We start from the raw sequence: 13,606 nt of genomic DNA on the forward strand, positions 1-13,606 counted from the left end.
GAAAGGTTTGGGAAGATCTTGCTATAGTGAAGGACGGGGCAATGCCAAGCTTTCTGAACATGCATTGTGCACATGTGTTCCTTCTTGTCGTCGTTGGTGGCAAAGCGCTCATCACAGTTGATGAAATCACACTTATAACGTGGGTATTCAGGGTGTTTCTTGCATAAATGCTGCATTCTTAGCTTAGGAGCACTTCAAGAGCTGCTTTGCTTATTACAGCCTCGCTCAGGGCATTTAAAGATCTAACCCAATGGCTTAAACGGGACCCGTGGTGGCTCTTCTGTCTGTGTCTTCTTTCTGCGTTTCGCTGCGGGCAACACAATGTCAACAAAGTCCATAGTTGACGTTGCCGCATCAAATCTTAGGCGCTTGGACTTATGCACATGAGCGTTTGTCATGTGTTCTGGGTCTAAAGTTAACTTACTTTTCTGCCTAACTGCGGCTCCACCATTATGAAAACTCGCGTTCCAACAGTTTGAGAGTAGGTTAAGGGAGAGCTTTGAAGGGCATTTTGGCTTCTGTTAAGTTAGCTGTAGGCTTGTATGTAGGCTCTGGTACTTACCTACGATGGCCTTCATGGAAGCTTATTATATGTGTGTTGATGTATATGGGGCAAGTTTTTGGCGAGGTGCTTGTGAAGGATTGCTACGGTTTATGTAGGGACCATTTAAGACTATTTTAGTCTTTGCCATACAACTATCTCGCCGACTTTCTAGTTAACGGCGCCATTAGAAGTGATTCTCGCTAGCCTTATCTATGCGGCTGCCACAAGGCTTTTTAGCCTTGTGCCATACATTGTATTATTATATACTGCTATTAATCTTGTGTTTTTTTTTAAATTTTTTTTTTAAATGCTGGGTCTTTAAGCGTTTAGTACTGTATGGAGGGACTGTGTATAGCTTTGATGTATATGGATTGAGAACAAAACCACTTAAGGAAAAGGTTGGTATAGAAAAGTGCTGGAGCTCAATACATATCGACTGCACTTTGTGCGGATGTTGACTGCTGCTCCTATGATTTCTCTGAATTGATGGCCGGCCGAAGCAGTAACGCCCCGCTTTACGTGAACTCTCCCCCCACCAGCTCTCTGTTTTGGCTATGTCACTGCAAATCACAATGAACAGCTATCTAAAGTAAAGCTCTCGGAATAAGTAAAAGGTCTTGCTGGATTTAATATTACTTTATTCACTAAAGACGGCCTGTGCCTGGGTCTTGGCGCACAGTAATCCATCCTACCTAGACGCTCAGCTCAGGGTTTAATCACCCTCGTTTGCTCAGGGTAAAGCAGCGACAGCTCAGGCTTGGCGCTAAAATTGGATTGAGAAGCTAAGATTTGTTAGGTATAATTGTTGATATCATATATTAGTAAGATTAATCATCTTGTAACCACAATCCAGGACTCGGAGTACCTCTGTCCCTTGTCCGCCAGGAAGCCATGCATCTGGCCATGGGATAGGTCTAGTGTCGTCTGAGTCATTGTTGGCAATCTACACAGTAACTTGGCCCAGGATCCGGGCTGCCGGCACGTCCCAATGCCAGGCATGCTTACACGGGGCAAGTCTAACCGGGTCTAGCCATATTCAGTCAAGCTCGCTTTAGACTCACCCCCACCTCACTTTAGCACAGTTGTGTTCTGACCTCGTGGCTATTCCAGATTTAGGGGCAGCTCAACAAGAGGGGTGAATATACAGGTAGGTAGTGGGGGAAGGTGTCTATGCTTTGTTGCATGTGAAGTGTAGAGCCATCACCTTTGGCATTTTATGCACCAAACGCGGCGTTGTTTTGCTCGAGTCAGGGAAGGAAGCTTGGGAAACAGCTGTGAGCTGCAACGACGCGTTTGTCCTCCGCCCTGGCCCAATGACCGTTGGCACATTCAAGTGCTTTCATCCTTTCAACCATCCAGCTACGCGACAAAGCACCTCGGTCTGATCACACTTCCTTACACATCAAGCTCCCACCCCTTTCAGCTTCCGTCCCTCCTTCTCCCACTTTGCCCACTGCGACAACCACCTCCAAACACCCTCCGACACCGAGATGACAGACTACGCGAGCCTCAAGGTCCCTGACCTCAAGAAGTTGCTCCAAGAGCGCGGCCTTCAACAGTCGGGTAACAAGGCAGATCTCATCGCGCGACTGCAGGACAATGACAAGAGTACGTCAACCCTCCATACTACCACCTCTGTGCCTATCCTCAACCCTCTTGTTCGTGCGCCCACGGAACGTGCAAGCTGACCAGAAATCTGCGACTCCAGACCAGGCCGAGGACGTGATTGACTGGGACGACGATGACACTAAGATTGCCTCTGCCGCCACCAAGAAAGAAGAGCCCAAAGCTACCGCTCCTGCTGCTGCCAACGCAAAGACTGACACTGCCGCTGCTCCACCATCTGCGCCTGTCGAGGCGGAGCCCGCCAAATCAGTCACTGCCCCTGCTGTAGAAGCCCCTAGCAATGAGGCAAAGAAACAAGATGATGCCTCAAGTGCGCCTGCAGGGGCTGACACCTCTGCCCCAACCGAGGAGAAGCCCGCTGAACCCTCCCAGAGCTTTGCGATCGGCCTCGAGGCCAGCAATGCCGACGAGGAGCTCAAGAAGCGCGAGGCACGTGCCAAGCGCTTTGGCATTACCACTGATGCCGACTCTGAGGAAGCCAAGAAACTCGAACGAGCCAAGAAATTCGGCACCGACACCGCAGCAGTCGTCAAGGGTCTTGATGCGGCTCTGCCAGAGCGCCGCCCGAAGCGTGGTCGTGAGCAGGGCGACCAGGCCGAAGGTGGAGGGAAGAGACAAAACTCAGAACGGCGCAACGGAGGACACAACAAGCCTAGAGGCGGTCGCCGCGGCGGTGGTCGTCCCAACAGGCACGAGGGCGGCGGCGGCGGCGGAAGCAAGATACTTGCCGACCCGTCCGAGAAGGCGAAGGCTGAGGCCAGGGCTAAACGTTTCGGCGGCGGCAATTAGGATATGTCGTCACAAGGCGTTCTTTCCAGTGCTTCTGAGCAGATCAAGGCCGAGGCTAGAGGCCGACGATTCGGCAGCAGTGCCTACTACCAGCCGACGGGAAGCATCTTGGATGACCCTGTGGAACGAAAGAAAGCTGAGGTTCGAGCCAAACGATTCGGTGATGTCGAGTAAGGGGCCGCGCTGCGCTTCTCCCGATGGTTCCTGGTCTTTTGGGTCTGGCGGCAACAGCATACCGTCGGACGCCTTTGTCAGGCGAGCTCTCCGACTGGACCATGCCACGGGCCCGGCTCGGTGCGACGATACCAGATTTACGCATCAAGAAGGAGCAGCACCATAGGCCTCGTTGAGAGATGCCTTTGTACTTTAGAAGGATTATCACGACTAGGAAAGACGGCGGATTCTGTGGGAGTTCGGGTTTCGCTGGCGTAAAAGGACCGCGATTCATTTTTAAGAACCATGGACAGGATCAATGATTATACCCGTTACTTTACTTTGGCCCCGGCCTTTCCACAATGTCTCCCTCTGAGAGGAACCACCTTCATTTCCCCAACTACCCGTCATAAACCATTGCTATAATCGCCAACCAAGTCCTTGAGGCGGGACTCACATCAGAAATACCAAAAGCCGCTGGTGATGAATTACCGGGGTTGAAGAATCAGCATGGACCAGACCAAAGGTCGCGAGCTTCATCGATGCCCCATACCAATGGCGGGATCCAAGCCGCACCTTGACGCGGGAGGACGGGTGGTGAATCTATCCCATATCGTTGAATACGCTCATTGAATACGCTCGCATCGAGCAATGACAGAGCTCCCTCTCGCCTCCTGATCAGCAGCGAAAAGCTGCAGTCAGGTGAGGTCAGGTGCGGCTGAGCCACCAAGCGCAGAATGACGGGCGCTCGTGACGGCCAGCTTCAGCCAAATAACGGAAGCCGTCTGCTACCACTCTATGCTTGCGCAAGAGGGCCTCCGTATCCATTGGGAGGCGGTTGGCTACCTATGGCGCCCTCGGGATTCCAAAGGGGTCCCGGGGACCAGCTGGTGCCTTCTGTGCAATGAGCCAAATGGCACTTGACTTTCTTAACTCAGCGACCTCGAAGGGCATTCGCTGTAAAATTCAATCCCTTAGGCCTGGCTAGGGCGTGGATGACGGCTTTGGCGGCGCCTTGTCCACCTTGGGGACGGGTCACCCCGAGGAGGCAACCTCCACGATTCGAGATATGGCTGAATGCCTGTAGGACTCAAGCTCTGGCAAGGGCATTTGTGATGTTTCCAGGGCTGTGTCTTTCTCACCTACACGGAAGCAACCATGTTCTGTCCTCTCACATATTCGACCGAATCGGTTGGCTCTGCAGGCTTCCGCGATGCGGCCAGGAGGGAGCTTCATGGGTTACATCCCTGACAAACTTCAAGTCGTCAAAAGACTGGATCTGGTGACTTCATGTGATTTCAGCACAAACCGTTACTCACGTAGAACAGGCTGGGAATGATCGCGTGCCCGACGGAAAATTCGTACAGCTTTTCACGAGTGACTTCGAAGCTACTTCGACAGCTTTCCGCCCGTTCCGACGTTCCGATGCTCATCTGCTTCAGCTTGATAAGTTGAGCAAATGGCCACGACCTACGCCACTATTGATGAAACCCGGCATTCTGGGTTAATCACCTGGCAAGACGTGCGAAGGGCAGGCCGTGAATGCCCATCAACGAGTGCATTCACTGTCAATCTCTTTCCGTCGCATAGGATAAGAAAATGCCGACCAAGAATACGATCACACAACTAATTGCTGTTACGAACGCTAATCTTTGAGAGACGCCAAGCGAAGGGCAATAGGGACCTTGAGGTCGGCCACCAACAAGAAGGACCTGTTGAAGCCCTCGTGGGCGTGAATGCTGAAGCCAGACGGATACCCAGGGACTACAGGAGGTGTTCCAGAGAGGCCGAGGGACGCGGCGCCAGATCTAGTGGGCTTTGCGTATCCCACACTGTGAGTATATCAGCGTGAAATCCGTAATTCTCTCACGAAACCACGATGCCTCCGATCTCCCATATGTCGCGGGGGGCGCGGATACAATTTCCCTCGCTTGACAGGCCTGGACGGAAGTCATCTTACACGATGGAGTAGTACCCACGGCTTATTGACGTTCCTTCCAAGCAATAGCGAGTCGCTAGTTTGCGCTCGACGAAAATACCCCGTCGCTCATGTGAATCCATGTCGCAGCCTATGAGTAAGGCTGCAAATCCCGTGACTGCACACGCGGGCGGGCAAGTCGTGGGGAGCATGCAGGACTGGTGGACACAATTGCAGTCAAAGTCAAGTTTCTCCACCTGTCACAGCGGATCCTTAATATGCCTTGAGCAGAAACCACCATGGGAAATGACCAGAGTCTACTTTGTGAGTGCATGCTTGCCGTGTAGGCGCTGCCCACACAGGTCACATGTGGGATACGCAGTCGATCTCTAGAGTCGTTCTCAATCTCCGACCCAGGAGAACCGACATCGGACTCTTCTCTGTGCGAAAGCATCGCGCAGGAGGAACATCAGGATCCAGAAGGCCAACCGGCAGATGGGAGATTGGCACACAAATAGGTGCCATGCGCGCAGCAGGATACCACCGTTGGCCACAGACGATATGAGCGCAGGTGGGTAGATATGCTCGATCTCAATCTCAAGGGTGCCGAATCAGGTGACCCAACCTTCATGTGGTGCGCAAGCCTCGTCACGCAGCGACGTGCGTCCCTATCACACAAGTTCGAGAGAGAAGAGGGTGTAGTGTGGGCAGGGTGGGACATCCGTCGGCAGCGACTTATTTACCTAAGCGCTGGGTGTGGATCACCACTTGCATGCATGCAGCCAGCCCCGCAGCGGGGCGTCGTCGACGGAAGGGAATGTGGGCTGCCCACACCCTGTCTAGTCCGGATACTGTCTGTTGATGGCCGTTGGTGTGTGTATGGCAATACGATAGCCCTGGGGAAGGATGGTGGGCCTCGAGATGATGCTATTCGCAAGAAGGGTGTTGGTAATGGGAGTGTGGATACCCCCCAAACGTGCGGAAATGATCGGTGCCCACTCACACACCCAACGGCATCTGCCACAAGAAAACCCAGAGGAATCCCTGCCGGGGCCAGCTGAGGGCCCGGGACCTATCAAAGTGTTCAGATGGCGCATCTGAGATCTCATAGGCCACTAAGCGGCTGCTCCCATCTGCGGGTCGCCCCTTTTGGGTCAGCCGCTGTCAGAGCCAGGCAAGACCCGAACTGTAGGAGATTTGTTGACATGTGGGGAGTGATGAGGACTGATTGCGAATCTGTTTACTCTTGGCCAGCAGAGTGGATATGATGGTAGGAACCGCGCATGGACTGCCATCAGTCTCCACACGTGGAGGGCCATAATGTCTTGACTGCCGGCGTGCAGAGTATTGAGGGTAATCCAGCAGGACTTCCATATCCAGTAGTTCCACGCCTACTGGGCGCAACTGATCCCTCGCCTCACTTCAACATCCCGCCCAGTTTCACCCCCACGGCCCCAGCGTGGGAAAATGACCTCGGAGAAGACACGGTGACGCCAGGCTTCAGTCACCATGGAGGGGGGCAGGATGAGACTTCGGCGTGACTTCGGACGAGCCTGGACGGTCACGTTCCAATCCCCATATCGCATGAGGTTGTACCCATGGCATGCGGTCGCGCTTCGCTGCCGTGGAACACATGACCTCCAGATCTCTGGGAAACTCACCGCTCAAGGATAGGTTTCCTGGGTGTACAGAGACGATCATAGTCCAGCCCAGGGACCAGCCGAGCCGAGGTGAGGACGACCTGCGAACGTGTCTCAGACAGAGAAGCTCGGAGTGCGTGGATTGGCGAAAATGACGCATGGGCTGGACCCTGCTCACCGAGATTGTCCTCGTGACACCGGGCTGTGAAGGAGCGGCGGCAGCAGGAGCTGTACCACTCACTGCGCGCGCGAGAGGGGCCTCGTCTCATCCTTGGGTCCCGCTACTGCGGTCCATATTTGCCTCGCGATACACGGCAGATCAGGGCAGCGACGTTGCATTAAACGTGCTACAATTCTTTGCGGGAGAAAATTTGATGTTGCGGGTGGCGGTGGTCATCACAATGCCATATTGCGCATGCCTGGCCGGACTGAGTGAGGTTGAGCCTGTCCCCAGAATGACCACTGCTCGGGAGGACTCCAACAACGGGGACACCCATGCCCGGGCGCTTAAGTTCGGCTATCCAATGGATTGGGCTTGACAACCCCTGCTGGCGGGAGAGCTTATGAGTGGGGACAGGCCCCAGCTCGAGAGAGACCAGGATCGCCAGTCGAGATCTTGTTCTAGTTTTTCGAGGGGTTCGGGCCCTGGGAAGGGGCTGACAAGAGGAGCCGGACTCAGAGGATCAGGAGACGAAAATGCGCATGATGATGGCAAGACGTGTCATCATCTCAGAAGGGAGTTGAAACCTTGATTTCTCTTGCCTTGCCTCGCTGTTTCTCTGGATTTCCCCTGTGCCACGTCACCAGCCTCAGCCTGGTCAAGTTCCGGCTTTCAACTGTGGCGGAGCAGAGAGAAGGACCCCGGTAGTTGTCAACTTCTGGTACTACCATGCAGTGCACTCGCCACAACCCTCAACCCACTTTCGCCGGCTCCGACGGCGAACCCAGGCTCATGCAAGACGTGCACAAGTGCTGAATTGCCATGCAGCAGGGCGTCGTGACGGTACGGCAAAGCCTCTGATCTGCCTTAGTAGCTGCAATAAGGGTCCCATTTTTGCAACCGAGACTGCAGAGATTTCTTTGGTTTCTTCTGCCTGTCAGGCCTGCCTGCCTGCCCGTCTGCCTAGGCGCAAACGGCGTGTTGCCAGCGCATCACAGTTGCCACGGGCTATTGAACTCACTCAGCTTTCAGCTTGCCTTGCTCGCTTGGCCTGTCAGGCGTGGCATCCTGCGAACCAGATGGACCGGTACCTGCAGATCATGAGGCGTCGAGACCCATTCAGCATGGAGCGTCAACATGACAGCCGCGTTGGCTTGCGAGCGCTGGCCTTTGATCTATTGGCATTTGATGACACAGATAGACCCAAACAGCTTGCCGCGCTTGACTGCACTGCCCAGATCAGTTTTCCAAGGTCGGCAGGCGATCGATGGATCTATTCTATTATTGTCAATTGTTGCAGGTCGGCACATCGCCCCCTATGACAGGTCAGATGTGGCTAAGGAGATCACGCCTAGTCGCGATCCACCGGGACGAGTGGTTCGAAACCTCAGACTGTCCTTGACCATGATCAATGACATGTGCAGGCTTTCGGCAGCGTCCCCCGGGGTGCCTTCGTGTGAATGGGCGGTAGTCGCGTACATGGTCCTCCACGCCAATATCACGCCGAATTCTGGCTCAACGCGTGTGGGACGCCCGTCGCTCCCACAGACCTTCTGCGAGCGAGAGAAAAGGGTCATGTCCACACCCTCTTCGGAACCCGGGAGAGTGCTTCCAAACCGGTCCGCATCCGCGGTGGGTGGCAGGATGTTTCGATGAAGAGTGCGAGAAGCGATCCCCGGGCTTCAGTCACGTTTGACTAAGGTCGTCAAACTTTTCAGGTGCTGTGCAACAGATCGCTTTGGGAACAAGAGGGGAGCCTCAACAGGAGGTGCCAGGGACAAGAGCTTGATGTGAATCGCCCGATTTGGCACAAATCAGGGGTGGCAGGGGCCTCTAAAACCTGTGATTGGAGGCTTAATATCTCCTGCGAGCCAACCAGAGCGCGGGGTTGCTGCCTTAATTCGAGCTTGGCTTCCTCCAAATCCACGGCGGCGTCTGGCTCCTCCTTCCGGAATGACGGGTTGTAAAAGGGAAACTCGAGGGGAGCAGTTCCGGTCTCAAGGAATCAAGGAAGCGGGCTGGGTGAATTCGTGTATGTACCGATCAGGGGCTCGACAGATGAGTCATCCGCATCTTGATGAGATGGAGCATCTGCGATGCCCTGGGCTGGAGATGACGAGCGCTCAACGTATGTCAGAAGCCCTGCGGCTCCAGGTCTTCCGCAAAATGGGGCGTGCCGCGGGAAGCGCCAGACGGACAGACGCACGGGTGCGATCGCATTTCCTGAAGGGCTGGTACCTGCTGGGCCACAGATGCCAATAGGGATAGCATGTCGTGTCCTCACGCTGCCATCCCGGGTCCTCACACTTGAGTGGTGACCGAGACCTGGAGTCCCCTGAGTGAGAAGACGAAGACGGTAACGGCTCCCGTCTCTGGGCCGCGCTGACCACCCACTGGACTTCCGTGGACCGCGGGCCTTGTCCTGGTCCCGCAGCGTGCGAGCACATGTGTGCCTGGTATTGTATTGTGTGTTAGTGATGATGCTAATTACCAGCTGATAAGAAAGCCTCGGGCTGCATCTGTCTTAGACCCTCCCAAGCAGCCGGGACAGGCAAGGAAGGAGCGAATCTCGAAAGCTAACAGGCAGTGACCCCCCGATCTGGCCAAGCCACCAGGCCACCTGCAGGAGCCAGTCTCCAAGTCTCTCAGTCTGCCAGGCTGCCAGGCTGCCAGGCAGTAAGGCACAAAGGCAGGAAGGCAGGATGCGTCGAGGAAAACCCTGTGCTCAGCCGGGCTGGGAACGCCGTACAAATGCAGCGTCAGCTACCGAGGATCATCCTAGCATCAGTCAGCCATCGATCATCAGTCTCTGTTCCCGCCGGCGGACTAGTCTGCTAGTCTACCCGTTGCGAGACCAACTGCAAGAGTCAGAACACGACAGGCCCCGGCGCTTGTGGGTGGCCGTTGACTGGCGCGAGTCCATACCCAGCGATTCCCCTGCAACGGGCGCCCAAGGATCGCCGTCAAGGGTGAGGGAATTGACCGATCGGCGTGCACAGAGTGAGACATTGTCTAAGACATGCATGCGAACTTGCTGACCTTGCCGTGCTGAGGTTGTTCACGGTCTTTGGGCCCGACCCCTGCGCACGTTTTTATGGCGTTTCCATGTGGCTTCTCGACGACGTGATCGGGCTCTCTTCATCAGCATGTGGTATGATACTGTATCACAGCATCAAGCGTGTCATCATCAACATGCTGCTCACGACTTGAGCACTGCTTGTGGTCAACCGCCGTTATCCGTGCGACTGCCCCTCACCGTTCGCCTCTCCCCTCACCGACCCCGGCCTCGTCTCGTCTCGTCTCGTCTCGTTTGGTAGCAATTCCCCTCCTCGACTGACCAATTCTCTCATCGCACCTCGCTTCGCCTCTATCCAATACCGCAATCAAGCGAAGCAGCAAGGTCCATGATGATCGGCGCCACTCACCAAGCACAAGATGGTCACGGGTCTCTGGACCTCCGCATTCTCCTACTCCTAAGACTGGGGGAGAACAGGTCGACAAGGACTGGTTCTGTCTGCATTATGGACTCTAGACAAGCCCCGACAAGACCCAACCCAGGGGACCGTCGTCTGGTCGGCCGTTCGCCATCCTCAGAGGCGAGGGCTTTTGTTGCCCAATGGCAACACCAATCTGCAAACTCGGTGCTCCCATAGGGCCTCGCCTTATGCACAGTCCAGGGCCTCTCCGGGGGTCCCTCTTTTTACGCGCATGGCGCAGCGTCTGCTTTCTGCAGCAGCAGGGCCCGCCCTTTCAACCGGGACCAGGATAGGCAGGATGCGATGCTGCTCATTCTCGACTGTCGCCTATTACCGCCCAACAACCGCTTGCCCTTCACACCCGTCCCACAGCCGATCTGTCTGCCCTGTCCAACTGCTTTTTTTCATTTGTGGCCGATGGAACCCCGCCACGGACGGACATTGAGGAAGAGGCAGAGAAAGAGAGGGAATCTTTTTGCGGCCCACCTCCAATGGTATCTAAATGGCTCAGCCAGCACGCAGCATGTGACGTTGTCCAGTACATTGTACACACACATGCACACAAACAAAGTACAGTACATCGCACAGGGCAGTGTGCGGCGCGCCGGTACATAGGGAGGCCTACACCGTGTCTCAGTCGACCTCACCGTTCGACCCGTTCCGTGGGCTGCCGGGTGGGGTTTTACGACAGCAACTCGCTCGTCACTCAATAATCGACGTGCAGCCTCCGAGGTTCCCTCTCGGATCATCGCTCAGAGCCTGCGCCTGACCCCCACTGCACGTCACGTAGCAAAGTCTCTGCCCAGCTGTGCCCACCGCGCATGCCAGATACTCCATCTCACTTATTGCTACGGATGGGTTCTGGCACAGCACAGCAGCCAACCAGCACTTCGACGCCACCTCGAATGGTCAAAGATAGTATACGGGCATGCGGGACAGGGCAGGGGGCTGTTAGCATCTTCGCCTGCAGTTGGTGGGGAGTCATTTGATCTTGCGTTGCCCGTCAAGAATCCTGGGCCGCTTCCCCAGCTCTGACGACCCCTGCATCCTGGTGCGGGTTATCGTCCGCACATCCCTCATATTATTATCAGGGTACTGCGACCCAGTCAGTCATCCTCCATCGGCACCGGTATGGGCAGGATGCATACGGTCGGCTAACCTAAATACCTCGTCTCCTCGAATTCAGCACATTTTTAAACGCCCGTCTGGACTGCTCCATCACAAAAGGTGCCACCACCCACCCCATCACCCTTGGCGAGCTTGCACACGCCTGTCGCTAGGGACATCCTTGTTTTGCTCACCACCCTCCAACTCCCTCCACCAAGCCCTCGGATGTTACCCCATCCCACCATCTCGACTTCTTGTTGACATTTTACCCTTTCCTCTTCGGTCGTGCGCGCTTTTGACTTCAATACTCTTTATTAATCCCGTGTGCCACCGTGGTGGGACATTCAACGCCCTCGCCTGCTCTTTTCGGCTTCCAACCTGCTCCACTTACACGCACATGTCTGGCACATAATACGCTCACCTCGCATCTGTTTTGGACATTTTGTGGGCGGACTCGCCACCTCTGGACTGCGTTAATCTGCTCGGGACTCTCACACAAACACGGTGAGTGGGTTTCCTCGCGGCACGTCAGCCTTCGATCTTGTCTTGTACGACCCAAATCCTTCCTCCCATCTTGGGGACCAGGGCCATGTGCTGACTACCGCCACGGCATGCTTTGAAACAGATGATGGTTGGACCCCACGGAAAGACATGATGTGTGATTGAGTGCAACAGCAAGTTGACCTGACATGGAATCCTCGAGATCGAGGATGGCGGGTCATGGGTCGACAGGCACAGCAGCCCAGCCTAGGCGTATGGGCGCCAACGTGACTACGCCTCCAAGTGACTTCACACCTTCACTGAGTCGAAGGGCCCGGAAGGCGGCAGAGAATGCCGCTATGCCTCCCTCGGATGTCCCATCTCGGAACGCAAGCAAGATACCCCAGACTTCCTCCATGCGGACACCTGCTCAAACACGTGGACGGAAACCAAGCCTTGGCTCACATGGGCACTTCTGGGGCTCTAACTCCAGTAATGGGTCTGAAGATGCCCTTTCAAGCGTTGCCAGCTCGTCCGGTCCCTCGAGCCGATCCCAAGAAACATCGAAACAGTCCAGGAATGTCCTTCGGAGAAAGCATCCCAGAGTGACCCCGGAGCCTCCCAGCATGCCTTATCATTCTCGCAACAGCTCCATGAGGACCGACTCATCCTCTTCAGTCCCTCGGTCAAATGTCTCACTTGATATACCACAAGACGCAAACATGGACCGCAAGTTTACTCCTAGTCCAGCAGGATTCACAGCTCCCCAGAGACCCGAGCCTCCAGCAACAAACGCGCAGCCTGCCTCAGTCTACCCTGAGCTTGACCGGTACCGAGACTTCGAGCCTCAAGAATCCTACCGGAACTACTATGCTGAAGTGCCCTACCCAATATCGACCGATTTACCCCCGCCAACGCCACTGTTTTCAAGCACGAGCAGCCAACACAGCGGCTTCAGTGGTAGCCCGTCCACCAGGTATTCCGAATCACCGGGAGGCGGTCCGTACAGTCGAGACACGACCCCAACCTCTATGTCATCTCAATCGCCCGGTCTTGTTGCGCCCATGCGACTCCCCACTTCAAGGCCTAAGCAGAGCAGTCCTGCGGATCCCAGGCCACCTGTGACCCGTAGGAGAGCTGGCAGTGCCTCCAAAGAGGTCCGAGACGAAAGTACGGAACCGGAAGGCCTCTCCATGGTTCGGGAGTCTGTGAACTCATCATCGTCAACCTCCACGGTACGAGATGCTACCCTCAGGGAACAGAGACAAAAGAGGCTCCTTGCATCCCGCGCTCCCAGTCCGCCTCCGCGGATGTCCTCTGAGAACTTCAAGAAGACTAGGGACCCGGAACCAGCACCCACCAGGAAGACCCACGAGCCAAGCAAGTCCGTTCCTGTCATCTCACCCACATTCAGGCTCGCGAACAATGCTCGTCAGACTGGCGAATCGTCAGGCGCTCCTACACCTCGACCAACGCCACCTATGAGACCGAGCAGGGAGGGGACTCCAGACCTACATTCTCAAGTAGGGTTGCCAGTACCAGTTGTCCACAGCAATCTGTCTTCGACTCAGCTATCGGAAAGGAGGCGAAGCGGACTGATCCCCTCTACCAACACTGCTCCTTCCTCCCGTTCCAATACACCGTCACAAAGCGATCGACCACAACAGTTGCCCCCGCCCAGGGTTGGCAGGGAAGCGACTCCAGTCCCTCAAG

General features: G+C 55.4%; 1 protein-coding gene across 1 annotated transcript; it reads left to right on the top strand.

Moving 5' to 3' along the window:
- Window positions 1–2,034: 2,034 nt before the first annotated feature.
- INS49_015270 (uncharacterized protein) lies at window positions 2,035–2,959 on the top strand (the record flags this gene model as incomplete). Its single annotated transcript, XM_043175952.1, has 2 exons — window positions 2,035–2,152; window positions 2,253–2,959. The coding sequence occupies 2 exons, from the start codon at window positions 2,035–2,037 to the stop codon at window positions 2,957–2,959; spliced, it is 825 nt and encodes a 274-aa protein (XP_043019407.1).
- Between the last annotated feature and the right edge of the window lie 10,647 nt (window positions 2,960–13,606).

Source organism: Diaporthe citri, assembly GCF_014595645.1.
Source record: "Diaporthe citri strain NFHF-8-4 chromosome Unknown scaffold_9, whole genome shotgun sequence".
NCBI lineage: Eukaryota > Fungi > Ascomycota > Sordariomycetes > Diaporthales > Diaporthaceae > Diaporthe > Diaporthe citri.